The 14,539-nt window shown below is 44.3% G+C and overlaps 1 protein-coding gene across 2 annotated transcripts in view; it reads left to right on the top strand.

Moving 5' to 3' along the window:
• The window catches only part of HACE1 (HECT domain and ankyrin repeat containing E3 ubiquitin protein ligase 1), a 185,466-nt gene that overhangs the window by 66,839 nt on the left and 104,088 nt on the right, over positions 1 to 14,539 (top strand). For both annotated transcript variants that reach the window (XM_063917044.1, XM_063917042.1), the window contains exons 7-8: positions 12,569 to 12,651; positions 13,466 to 13,562. In XM_063917044.1, coding sequence (XP_063773114.1) covers positions 12,569 to 12,651; positions 13,466 to 13,562 — 180 coding nt within the window. The remainder of the gene's footprint in view (positions 1 to 12,568; positions 12,652 to 13,465; positions 13,563 to 14,539) is intronic.

Genomic DNA, 14,539 nt, shown 5'->3' with positions numbered 1-14,539 from the left:
CAGTACTGCCTAGTTTCTAGGTAAGTTCTGCATTTTTTTTACTGTTTCAGCTGTTGCTGAGTTTATCCGGCATGTTGGCTGGATTTGCCTTGTTGTGTGAGCTGGTATGAATCTCACTATGTGTGTATTTCCTTCTCTCGAAGTATGTTGTGTCCTTGGGCACAGTTTCTAGACTGAATCTGTTAGAAGGGGCATAGAGGGAGGAGCCATCCCACACTTTTAAACTCTTAAAGTACCAGTGGCTCCTGGTGGACCCGTCTATACCCCATAGTACTAATATTGACCCCAGCATCCTCTACGGACTACGAGAAAAAAAGGATTTACCGGTAGGTAATTAAAATCCTATTATTTTCTGTATGATGTTTGGGCAACAGCATACCTGCGTTGTGGGAGTTAGGGGGGCGACGGTCACTGGCCTCGTGAAGTGCAGAGCCACTTCCCAGGGGCTGTTTGTTTAGCGGGGCACTGTTTGTTCAGCGGGGCACTGTGCCTTAGCTGTCACAGTCGCAGCATGCCGCACACCCCTAATGCTGCCTTAAGGTGATCGTCGGTGGTGAGTACAAACCGGGGATCCTGCCAGGTGGGTCCCCCGGTACATGGTACGGCAAAAGCGCGATTGAGGCATACAGGTCCCTCCTGGGGGGGACCCGCTGTAGCCCCTGCGTGACACTGGCTGACATTTGCTGTACTTAACATTTATATGACACTGCAGCGCATTTAGGAGACATAGCTATATAAATATGTACAGTAGCTCCGGTGCCATTCCGGTGGGCGGAGCTATATCAGAGCTCATCGGCATTTTGGCGCCTTCCTCTTCATAAGCAGCAGCATCGGCCTCACAACTCCTCCGGTCTGTCACGCTGGATCACTGGTACAGGGTGTTGGAGTAGGGGGAGAGCCGCTATTTGTGCACCATATTCCTCTAGGGGAATCCTTGTTAGAAACAGTTTAACTGATATAGCTATATAAAAAATGCTGACAGCCTCACTGGGACTCTGCAGCTTTGGTGTGCTGGTGTCCTCTCTTACTCTTTGTCTCCTTTCGCATTCAATAGGGCAGGCTTGTTTGTAACTCAGTCTGTGTTGTATTTGTTATTGTGTGTTACTCCTTAATGGTGAAACAAAAATTATGCAGTGTATTTAATGCCAGGTTTTCCCCTCCCTCATCTGGCTCCTTATCATGTGAGCAGTGTAGTCAGCCATCACAAACTGCTGACAATGTGGGGAAGAGTCATGAGCCCTCCTGGCTGGGGGCTATCAAAAATATGTCATCTTAATTAACTGCTAATGCCTATAAAACACAAGAACTGCAACAAGCAGTAGCAAGTCTGGCTGCCAGGGCTCATGCCCCCCATCCCCCCCTGTCTACTACAGGTGCACATAAATGTGCTTTACCTGCACTCCTATCAGATACTGATGATGATTTACAGGATGATGGGGATAATGTGGATCCCATAAGTGGGGACTCCCACCCCTTCACAGTGTATTGAACCCCTTATTTTGGCTATAAGTGATGTGCTAAAGCTCCCCCTGGAGGACGCTACAAATCAGCAGTAATTTTTTCCTCCCTCATGACAAACTGACAGTCACTTTTCCTGATTCCAAGGAATTAGATGATTTGTTTAAATTAGCCTGGAAAACTCTTGATAAAAAATATCAGGTGTCAAAACGATTTTTGCATACCTTTCCCTTTGCCCCTGAAGGCAGAAAGTTCTGGGAAGAATCTCCAGTTGTAGATGTCTCTGTCTCTCGCCTGTCCAAAAAGGCGGTACTCCCTGCCCCATGATCATTTATGGTAAAGGACTCTGGGGATAGGAACATTGAGGCCATGCTGAAATCTATCTACACTGCTGCAGGTGTAGCTCAAAGACCAGTCATTGCAGGTTGCAGGATTACACATGTAATTCATTCATGGGCTACTCAAATTCAGGAGGGTCTCTCGGGGGATATGACCCTGGTTACTACAGTAACTTTCCTGAAACACACGGCTAGAGCCCTCTGTGACTCCCTAAATGAAATTGGCAATATTAATGCTAGGACCACTGCTATGGCTGTATCTGCACGCAGAGCCATATGGTTGCGTCAGTAGATTGCAGATGCTGACTCCAAACGAAATGTGGAATCTCTTCCCTTTACAGGTGAATGGCTCTTCGGAGGTGAATTGGACGCATGGATTTCCAAGGTTACTGCTGGAAAATCCACGTTGCTTCCCTCTGGGGCTCCGCCTGCTAGACGTACCTACCCGGGACCATCTACCCAGTCCTTTCAGTCCCCCAGATTTCGACCTAGGGCCAGGGGTGCCTCCAAAGCAGCTAGAAGCAACAGAGGTAAGCCTAAGAAACCAGCCGTTGCCGTCTCTCAGGAACAGAGAACCAGTTCAGCTTCCGCAAAAGCTTCAGCATGACGGTGCCTACCCACCCCAAGAGGATCTTGTGGTGGAAGCTCGGTTACATCACTTCAGCCATATCTGGGAAGGTTCCTGCCAGGATGCCTGGGTAAAGGACCTCATCTCTCAGGGTTACAAGCTGGAGTTCGACTTTTTCAAATCAAGCTTAACAGCTTTGGAAAATATACGTGTAACGCTGCTACTGGCCATCACAAAGTTGGTCCAGTCCCAGGTCATTGTTCTGGTGCCCCTGCATCAACAAGGGCAAGGTTACTACTCCAGCCTATTCGTAGTACCAAAACCAGATGGGTCTGTGAGACCCATTTTGAATCTGAAGTCCTTGAATCCTTACCTGAAGGTTTTCAAATTCAAGATAGAATCTTTGAGAGCAGTGATCGCAGGCCTGTAACACCAGGAGTTCCTAGTGTCTCTAGATATCAAGGATGCCTACCTCCATATCCCAACTTGGCCTCCTCATCAGGCCTATCTGAGGTTCGCCCTGCTGAATGATCACTACCAGTTCCAGATGTTACCCTTCGGCCTGTCTACAGCTCCGAGGGTGTTCACGAAGGGGATGGCGGAAATGATGTTTCAACTCAGTCCAGGGGGTCAATATAGTCCCTTACCTGGACGATCTCCTGATAAAAGCGAGTTCCCGGGAGCTTCTACTGCTCCATATAGATCGCACTATCCACCTTCTGTCTCACCACAGGGGGATTCTCAATCTACAGAAGTCCCACCTGGAACCGTCTCAGCGGCTCCTGTTTCTGGGTATGCTCCTAGATACTGTAGCACAGAGAGTGTTCCTCTCGGTGGAAAAAGCGAGAACACTTAAGGAAATGGTTCGCATGGTCCTCAGACCTGCTCGAGTGTCCATCCCTCTTTGCATAAAATTATTGGGAAAAATGGTGGCCTTTATACGAGGCGATACAGTATGGACGGTTCCATGCCAGAACGTTCCAATTGGACGTCCTGAACAAGTGGTCTGGTTCCCATCTGCAGATGCTCCGGATGATTCAGCTGTCACCACAGGCCGGGATTTCTCCCCTGTGGTGGCTACAGTCTTCCAATCTCTGGAAAGGTCGACGCTTCGGGATTCAGGATTGGGTCCTCCTCACAACGGAGGCGAGTCTTAAGAGGATGGAGATCTGTCACCGGGGGGGCACAGTTCCAGGGCAGGTGGTCTGCTCAAGAGGCCCTACACTCGATCAACACCCTGGAACTTCGGGCTATCTACAATGCTCTGATTCAGACCTCCCCTCTGCTCAGGAATCTGGCAATCCAGGTTCAGTCGGGCAACACCACGGCTGTGGCGTACATCAATCGACAAGGAGGGACAAAAAGCCGGGCCTGCATGCGAGCAGTATCAAGAATACTCCTCTGGGCGGAAAGAAATGCTAGAGCACTGTCTGCAGTCTTCATTCCAGGAGTGGACAACTGGGAAGCGGACTTCCTGAGTCGCCACGATCTCCACCCGGGGGAGTGGGGACTACACCCTCAGGTGTTTCAACAGATCATCGACAGATGGGGATGCCCACAGATCGACATGATGGTGTCTCGCCTCAACAAGAAGTTTTGCTGCTATTGCTTGCGAACCAGAGACCCTCAGGCGAGCGCAGTGGATACGCTGACTTCGCCTTGGCCTTACCAGCTGGTATACCTATTTCCTCCGATTCCATTGATCCCAAAGGTGCTCAAGAGGATTAAGCATTAAGAAGTGCAAGCAATCTTGATTGCCCCCGAAGAGCGTGGTACGCGGCTCTTCTGGACATGTCCATAGAAGACCCTTGGTCTTTGCCATTAAGAAGGAATCTTCTTCAGCAAGGACAGTTCGTCTACCCAGACTTACAGTGGCTTGGTTTGACGGCATGGAAGTTGAGCGGAACATCCTAGCTCCCAAAGGGCTTTCCAAAAAGGTCATTGGCACTATGGTGCAAGCCAGGAAACCTGTGACGTCAAAACACTATCGTCAAATCTGGCAAAGATTTGTTTCCTGGTGCGAGGAATACACATATCCATCTGCAGATTTTCACTTGGGAAGATTCCTTTGTTTCCTGCAGGCTGGAATGGATAAAGGCTTACTTCTGGGATCTATTAAGGTCCAGATTTCAGCTCTTTCCGTCGTCTTCCAGAAGAAGTTGGCTCTATTGCCAGAGGTTCAGCCCTTCTTGCAAGGGGTGCTTTACATATAACCTCCGTTTGTGTTCCGCCTACGGCACCTTGGGATTTGGATGTGGTGTTACCCTTTCTGCAGTCCTCCTGGTTTGAACCTCTGATGACGTTGGAAGACAGGTACCTCACGTGGAAGACGGTGATGTTACTGGCCCTGGCTTCTGCTAGACGTGTCTTGGTATTGGGGGCCTTATCGTGTAAAAGTCCATACTTGGTCTTTTACGAGGACAGAACGGAACTCAGGACTAGACAGCCAAAGTTGGTCTCCGCGTTTCATTTGAATCAACCTATTGTGATATCCGTCCAGTTCTGGCACTTATGCTCCTCCAGGGGGCATTGGATGCAGTGCGAGCCTTGAAAATCTATGTCAAGAGAACGGCTCGGATCAGAAAGACTGATTCCTTGTTCGTGCTCTATGATGCGCAGAAGAAGGGTTGCCCGGCTTCAAAGCAGTCCATTGCTCGTTGGATTAGGCTTACTATCCAACAGGCCTATGTGTCAGCAGACTTACCTGTTCCGAAGTCTCTGAAGGCCCACTCTACAAGATCGGTGTGGTCTTCCTGGGCGGCTGCCCGTGGAGTCTCGGCCTTGCAACTATGCTGAGCTGCTACCTGGTCGGGGAAGAACACCTTTGTGAAGTTCTACAAATTTGATACCCTGGCTAAAGTGGATACCCAGTTTGGGCAGGCGGTGCTGCAGTTGTCTCCGCACATTCCCGCCCGTTCTGGAAGCTTTGGGGACATCCCCATTGTACTAATGTGTCCCCAATATCCCTTATGGATGCTAGAGAAAATAGGATTTTAATACCTACCGGTAAATCCTTTTCTCGTAGTCCATAAGGGATATTGGGCGCCCGCCTCTGTGCAGTGACTTTCTGCAGGTTCTCTGTTATGTGTTACCTCTTCAGCTGTTGCTGTTATGTTGCCAGCTGTTGCTGGCCCAGTTATGTTATGGTGTGCTGGTGTGTAAATGTCGCCACACTTATTGTTGTTATGTTCCTTCTCTCAAGTATGTAATTTGTCCTTTGGGCACTGTTTTACCTATAACTGCCTTTGGTAGGGGGCATAGAGGGGAGGAGCCAGCACACCCAGTGGAAGAAATTTAAAGTGCACTGGCTCCTTTGGACCCAGTCTATACCCATCGTACTAATGTGTCCTCAATATCCGTTAGGTATTAAAATCCTATTTTCAGTAGCTTCTTGCACTAAACTGAAATATAATTTAAAGGGAATATATCTCACTTGTAAAGAATTGTATTCCTTTATAAAACAGATGTACACTATATGGTATCCGGTCTAAAGAGCTACACTGAAAAGGTCTACAGTCAATAGATTGACCACAACAACAGGTTCAAAATGTTGACATAACAATGGTTGACGCAGGTTTTTTTGTTCGATTTTCAACTTTTTCATACTTTACCATCCACATGGACTGTGCCGAGTGCAGCTGTAGTGGAGCAAGGCACCTTGCCCGCACATGGCGACTGAAGCGGTACAGTAGTGGTGCTTTTTGTGACAAAACACCCAGAAAACAACAAAACCTTTGTGTCGACCTTTTGTACTGTCGACCTATTTCATGTCGACCTTTGACCCTGTCAACCTAATGCATGTCGACCATTAGTGGTTCGACCTATTGACTGTAGACCTTTTTAGTGTTGATCTAATGATCCACACCCACACTATATATTGGGGTTCTCTATCCACAAGTTACTAACATCTTCATTTAATCCTCCTGATGATGTCATGTTACTTGATTGCAAGGAGAGTATAAACTTGATACAAAAATAAAGTTTAACCAGTTGGTGAGAACAAACAATTGCTCATTTACATGTAATCAGTTTGCTTTCTCAATGAGCATTAGCTCATTGCAAAACCCAACAGCTGCAGTATACCTCTTTCACATGCAATGAATTATTAAAATAAGACAGCACCCATAGCTTTAGCCATTACTTGGTAGGACAGTCAGACTCGACACATAAGCTACTACCTTAAAAAATATCATATCAGGGATAGGCAACTTGTGACACTCCAGTTGCTTTGGGACTAAACATTACAACATTATAGATGTTTCTCATACATCAAGCCCCAATACGCCATGCAGCGTGAGATACCTGGTGTAAGTGAGCCGCCAGGTCCCGTGCAACTTTACTAGTGTCTTTTTTTTTTTTTTACCGAAAATGCTTCTTAGTCAAACCACATTTGTATATTGTGTGTATACGGAGCACAGCGAAACATGTATTGGAAAAAACTGCGGCTGCTACATTGTAGCACTTCATATACAGATTCAGATACTCAGTCGCACACAGATACACAGGTGTTGCATATCAAAAGATACTTGATGCTGGCAGAGTCTTACGGGACCTTGCGTGCCGAGAGGGGCTGTATGGTGCGACTGCAGCAATGATGTATGAGGTTACATCTGTACCTTGTCACGGTCTTGCTGCTAGGGCATACTGGTATGTGTAGTTCCACAGTAGCTGGGGTGCCACAGGTTGCCTATCCTTAGCATTAATAATTAGTCATAGGTCATTGGTCAACCAGAGAGAGAATGAATTTAATTATACAAATCTAGATCTATATACATATGTGGCTAACTTAATAATATGCATACATGAAAAGTTACCCAAAAATACAGGGTATAATATCAGTACTCACTTTTAGGCATGCCAGAATTTCCAACCAGTTTATTTTAATTATACTGATTAAATGCACATTCAAATAGGTGACTTTTACATTTAATTTATGTTATGTGTGTTTGCCCTCATTCTGTTTCAGCCACCAGGTGCATTAACCCAGTAGTGTTGGTATTTAACCCTATTGCTGCTAAGGACAATTGAGGTAGGGGGGGAGGGGGTTTGCCTCAAAAAGAAAAAAAAAAAACCTTTAACATTACATTTACATTTGCAGAAGATTTTAAAAGCAAGTGTATAGGAGAGAGGGTATTAAAAGTGATCTATCGCCCACATTTTATCACCAACAAGCTCAGTTGTATCCTCGGTTGAAAGAGAGAGTCAAATAACATGACCAGTGAGAAGTTATTTTCAATTAACTATCCCATTCGGGTTTCAGGATGGACTCCGATGCATTCTTATATGAAAAAATATCCTCTCATTCAAATTATGTGGCCCCCCTAGTGGTTATTATCAGGTGATTACCAGGCAGTATTAACTGATGTGTGAGAGCTCTTAGAGTGTATTATTTCCTCCTTTCTGGCACCTACACACTATTGGGCACACTCATTCGATTCGTAGGGTGTTTATTTTTAGGTTGTCACTTTTTCCAATTTGTGTTTTATTCAAACTTACAGAAAAGTGCAGATTGTATTGGTAAACCTACATATAGAAACCAACTTTCTTTTAGTTTGAGAAAGAGGAATAATGCTGAAGCAGAGTATTTCTTGGGGGTGGTTAGAAAAACTACGTACAGACATTTGCTTTTGTTTCACTTTTTGCCTTTTTCGTTCACTAGCGGTCTAAGGAAAAATGTGCAATTTAATTCTACTTTCTGATAATTAAAATAAACCCTGCATAATTAGTGTAGGTACTGCATAAATTATTACTGACATTAATGTTGGAATGTGGCCAGCCCGAAAGGGTTAATAGACATGCAGGTGTGGACTGTGGGGGTCATTCAGATCTGATCGTAGATGTGCTAAACTTAGCCCATCTACGATCATTTTCTTTGACATGCGGGGGGACGCCCAGCACAGGGTTAGTCCGCCCTGCATGTCAGGCCCTACTCCCCCGCACAAGTACAAAAGCATCGCACGGCTGCGATGCTTTTGTACCTGGCGAGTAGCTTCCTGCCAGCGCAGCTCCAACCCGCTGGCAGGCTGCTACTCGCCACGTCCCGGTTTGCTGTGGCTGCGTGTGAAGTCAAGCAGCCGCCGTGGCCCCAACCCCGCCCCCCCAACGGTCCGGACACGCCTCCGTTGTCCAAACTGCGCCCCTCTAACGGCGTTGGCATGCCCCCTTCCGCCCCGCGACCGTCTCTGCCTCTTAATCATGCAGAGGCGATCACACCAGTTGTTAGCATCTCACTGTGGCACCTGGGGTGCGCACGCACAGTGGGCCTGCTGCGCGAGCGCACTCCACAAAGTGATTCAGACTGTGATCGCTGCTGCTGCAGTGATGCAGTCTGAATTACCCCCTGTGTTTAGACACATTTCTCGGCTGGGTCACCCTTTGCATGAAATGGACCTAACTGGGTGGCATTCGTGTGCATGCAGGGAAGAGAAGCCTGTTTATAATTGTACCTAGTATGAGGCTGCTGCAAGTGCCTGTATTATTGTTGATCATTGCGGCTGTGGACTGAAAACCAATGGACGCAGCGGCTTCCTTCTTGCAGCCATGCAAATACAGCATTAGCCCTATGGAAATCCACATTAGTATAACGTAGTAAATCTAGCTTCCGCAATTTCCCACAGAAACAGGCACTTGGCATCTGATTCAGAATAAGCTTCTCGATCTCTAGCAAATACAGCAGTATTTTGGAACAGCGGAGTACAGATCCTGCTTCACATTTGATTCAGGGTCGGTTGCGTCCAACACTGCATGTCTGATGCCTGCTCACTGCTTGGATCACTCAGTCCAGTGTTATTGATTATTGGCCAGCAGGTGGGGCTTGAGGGAAGCTGCATACGAATAACTGTCAGCATAGTTTATGGTGCCACAAAACTTACCTAATACAAACTGTACATTATAATAGAGTACAAACACGAGATTGATGTGAAAAAAAGGTTAGAAAGGGCCCAGCTCCTGAGAGCTTAGAGTCTAGAGGAATACCAGCAGCCTTCGATTTCTAAGAAAGTCTTGCTGCATTTACGTGAACAGTTAACACATCTGGTTATCTCTAATAAGCTTTTTGTTGATGAAGCAATTTCTTTTTTTCAAAGCATTTTCATTATACACTTGTGCTCTCATACACCTAACCTCAATACGCCATGCAGCTCGAGTGAGCCTAGTGCCTTTTTTGTGTGCAAATTTGTATCTTAATCAAAATGCAATACGACAAAACTGCTTCACAATACTGCACTGATTTATTCAATATGCAACACCTGTATATGTATGTGCGACTGAGTCTGAATCTGTATACGAAACACAACAGAACTTGGCGTGACAAAAAGTAATTGCATTGTACCACTTCATATATAGATTTAGGCTCTGTCACACACAGATATACAAGTGTCTCATTCGACATTAATCAGTGCAGTCTCATGAAGTGGATTTGTCTAATCATACTGCGATTAAGATCCACATTCAGCAAAAAAGAGATGCGAAGAAGACGCTAGGTGCTGGCAGACTTGCACAGGACATGGCATGCCGGGAAGGGATGTATGACCCATCTCCAGAAATAATGTGTGAGGCCACATCTGTATGTGTCTATAAATACAGTTTTGTACAATGGCTTGTTTCGTTGTGAAAGAAGTGTTCTTATGTGATGAAGCTAGTCTCATTGAGTCACTTATTATTGCTAACTGAATACCTGGGCATCTGCTGGTAACCTCTGTAATTATCTGGAACTTTTACGACAGTGGAAAAGTGGAGGGTTAAAACAATACTGTTTAAGGGTGGAAAGAGATTTTGTAGATTACGCTTTTGTTTTATTAATTCTAATGTCAATTTTAGGATTATTTTAAAAGTGTGAGGAAGAATATATAAATTATAGGTAAATGTTGTTAACCGCAACAAAGCATCTACAGTATGTACCTTGTTTTTCCATAATGTAGGTTTGACTATACATACAGTATAAATGAATGGATTTGTTTAGCTCAGAATTGAGTATTGCTTACTAGATTAATTGTACCTTTGCAGAAGCTAATTCTGATACTAATTAAAGGTACATTTAGCCTCCATATCCTGATACCTGTCATAGTTGGCAAAACGCAAGTGTGACTAAATGTGAATTGTCCAGCTTGTTAGTGCTTGGACCAAATGTGCTGGTCAAATAGTGCATCATTAGCATGGTCTGACAATGAGTGCATACTTGATCAGGTGCATTTACATTACCATCTGGCCCAATCGTCTCCTTACCAAGATCAAACTGCTGTTTTTGGAACCAAATTTAAGTCCTCAACTTTAAGTAGTCTTTCAAAGCCTCCGTTAAAATGTGTGTGTAGTTAGCACTGAAGATTTCATTAATTTGTAATCTCTAGTTTGTGTTCTATTAGGGTTTAAGTTGCTATCAGTACTGAAATACTGTTGAATATTCGGATTTCAGAGCCCCAGGTGCTAATTTGTTTTCCTCTACATTAGCCTGTGACTCTCCAGCAGTTGTGTAACTACAAGTCCTAGAATGCCCTGTCACAGTTTTAATATTAGAGAATGCTAAAACTGTGGTTGAGCATGCTGGGATGTGTAGTATAAGAACAGCTGGAGAGTCACAGGTTGGCCAGGCCTGCTCTACATGGAAGAGGTTAGAAATCCATGGTTTTCCTTATCGGCAGTTTATAGTAGATCTAGCTTTATTTTATTTGTTCTGTGTTATTGTCACACATATTTACACATATTCTTGGTGTGCATTAGCCCTATCCAAATTGTGTATTTATCTGTCCTACTGTAAATCTTATATATTGATGTACATATTTCAGACTTGATTGTTATCTTGTTGTTGATAAATTCTGTGTTATTTGATTTCGTTTTTTTGGGTTTTATTTCCCACTTAGTTTCACTTCTATTATTAGTCCCTGTTATGTACAGTATTTCTACTATAGTATGTTATTTTACCTTTACATGTTGTTAAAGCTACACAGTTGAAGACACAGTAGTTTTATTGTATGTATTGTTTTTTCTTCTTTCCTGTTGACTTTAATACCCCTTTCACACTGACAATTATTTCCCGGGTTATTGCACATGAACGTGCATCAACCCGGGAATTTGCTCAGTGTGAAAGGGTACAGGAACAATATCCCGGGTCGAGCGTCCCGGCATTTCATCCCAGGTTTCGACCTGGGTTGAATCCGGAATCGACCTGGGATGCGCGCAGTGTGAACGGGTATGTCGGATCAAGGCGAGACAGCACCCGTTCTCTGCATAGGAGGAGGCGGTGCTTGGAGAAGATTATCTCCAAGCACAGCCTCCGGTAGCGCCAGCGGTGACGTCACCAACCCGGCAATATGCCGGGTCGGGCCGCAAGTCTGAAGGGGTCTCAAGCCGGGTCGCACCTGGGAAGCACCCGTGTACACATTCCCGGGTGCGACCCGGCTATTGTCAGTCTGAAAGGGGTATAAGTAGATGGAGGAAGATGAAGGATTTTGTGCTATGGCAAAACATTTCCTAAACAGACAAATGTGATGTTACAAACATTGTCTATATTTTAAATCATGTTTTATTGTGTTGCAGTTGTAAAAGTGGTGTTTGGACAGATTTGCCAGTTGGGGAAAAGTTGTGTCCTGACAATGTGCTAATGTTTTTTGTGTTTTTATGTTCCACAAGGGTGTGGTATGGAAGGTAGATAGTAACTAGGTCGACAGTGTCTAGGTCGACCACTATTGGTCAACAGGGTTTCTAGGTCGACATGTTTTAGGTCGACAGGTCAAAGTTTTTTTGGTGTCACTTTCTTCGTACAGGGACCGGGAACCCCAATTAGTGCACCGTGTCCCCTCGCATGGCTCGCTTCGCTCGCCATGCTTCGGGCAAGGTGCCTCGCTCCGCTATCGGTTTGCTCGTCACAGATTACCATTCCAATCGTAGTCCACGTGGATCTTTAAGTATGAAAAGGTTCAAAAAAAGAAAAAAATCGTGAAAAACTCATGTCGACCTTTTGGCCTGTCTGCCTAGAACCTGTCGACCTAGAAACCCTGTCGACCTAGTTACTGTTGACCAATAGTGGTCGACCTAGACACTGTCAACATAGTTACTGTCGACTTAGAGACCGGATCCCGTTCCGCAAATTTTTGTATTTTTTGTATTTTTTTTAGCTTAGAAATTTTTAGTCTTAATTTAGGTACATATGAATAATATACATAACATTTTCCAATTTTCACATATATATTGTTTTTTTTTTAAATTATAGACTGTGTTGTGCTTATTGGATAGTGGTGCAGATATAAACAGGCCCAATGTTTCAGGAGCTACTCCATTGTATTTTGCATGCAGGTAAGGATACCCTTATTTCAAGTTTGCTATTAAAGCTTTGTCATTTCTGTGACATTATTTTAATTACCCGTAGATTTGTCAAGTAACTCATTCAAATTGAAATTGGCAGTCTAGCTCTACCAGATTATTAACATTCAAAAAATGTTTTGCTTTATTTTTTTGTGTGTGAAAGAAACAGCTTGTTGGTGATTAATAGTAGTAATATTTTTAAAGCAGCAGTACCATGAAAAAAATTACGTGTTTTCTTGACCTAAATTACTGTGGCAGATTCTAAGAGGTATGTTGGCATTTAACATTTTCCAGTGTACTCTCAAGCTGCTACCAATGATTTATGGTCCTTAACTACTATACACCCCCCTTCCCTTTTCCACCACATTACTTGCTGAGCTGTAAGGCTGTTACTTTGTAGTAGGCAATCTCTTTCTATTAGTTATTTTTAATTGTCATACAGAGTTATTTTGAAAAGGAGATCATAATTTGAAGCAGAATGGCTAATATAAATGCTCAAAAAGGTACTTGCTATTTTACAAAGAAAGTTTATGCAATATTGCTGCTTTAAATGCTATTAGTAGTTTGTCTGCTTCTTATAATAAAACTTGTGCTACTGTGAAAATAAAGGAAATGACAGTAAATGCTTTTTGTGGAAGATAACTTAAAATTCATTACTCCCGCAGCAGTAGTTTGTAGCCAAGGAAAAGTAATCGTCAATGCTTGGAGATTTTATGTGCGCTAAGCTTCTGTTCCTATTACAATTAATATGCCATCAGGCATACAAGGTAGCTTGTAAATATATATTTTGTGTTGTTTCCTACAGTCATGGACAAAGAGATACAGCACAGATACTGTTATTGCGTGGTGCTAAGTACCTACCAGATAAGAATGGTGTGACCCCACTGGATCTCTGTGTGCAGGTATATCTTCTCTTTATAATTTCAGTACATTTTGCACTCAGCTTAAATCACAGTTAAATGGCACTAGTTATGTAATTCCTCATCAGCGTTCCCTATAAATCTACAGATTCCTTATAATTATAATTATTATGGATAAGCTGTTTGAAGGAGGACAGGAAAGTAGTTTTTCTCAGATGTGCCATATGCCCCAGAGAATGCTCTTTTTATCCTGAAGTGTTTCAGCAGATTATGGATAAAAGCAAATGTTAATATGATGGCATCTCAGTTGAAACATAAGGTGGATCAATACTGTGGAAGGAAAAGGGATTCAGAGGTGTTTTCATTGGTGGCTACTCTTGTCCAGTGGAATCTTTATCTAAGTTACCTTTTCCAGAGACGCTCTAAGTGCCTGTTTCTTATACGTCCTAGAGGATGCTGGGGTCACATCAAGAACCATGGGGTATAGACGGGATCAGCAGGAGACATGGGCACTTTAAGACTTTCAAATGGTGTGACCTGGCTCTTCCCTCTATGCCCCTCCTCCAGACTCCAGTTTAGAATCTGTGCCCAGGCAGACTGGATGCACTCTGAGGAGCTCTACTGAGTTTCTCGGAAAATACTTATGTTAGGTTTTTTATTTTCAGGGAGAACTGCTGGCAACAGTCTCCCTGCTTCGTGGGACTTAGGGGAGAGAAGTCAGACCTACTTCTGTGAGTTTAAAGGCTCTGCTTCTTTGGCTACAGGACACCATTAGCTCCTGAGGGTTTGGAACACTGGGTACGCCTAGGGGTTCATTCCCAGAGCCCGCCGTCACCCCCCTTGCAGAGCCAGAAGACAGGTTAGTAGAAGAAGATCAGAAGACTTCAGTGACTGCTTTAAGGTACCGCACAGCGATTGCAAGCTGCGCGCCATGCTCCCACACACAGCGGCACTACAGGGTGCAGGGCGCGGAGAGGGGGGGCGCCCTGGGCAGCATATAGACCTCATATCAGACTGGC

Source organism: Pseudophryne corroboree, chromosome 4 (genome assembly GCF_028390025.1).
Source record: "Pseudophryne corroboree isolate aPseCor3 chromosome 4, aPseCor3.hap2, whole genome shotgun sequence".
In the NCBI taxonomy this organism is placed as follows: domain Eukaryota; kingdom Metazoa; phylum Chordata; class Amphibia; order Anura; family Myobatrachidae; genus Pseudophryne; species Pseudophryne corroboree.
This window is presented reverse-complemented; position numbering and strand designations above follow the sequence as displayed.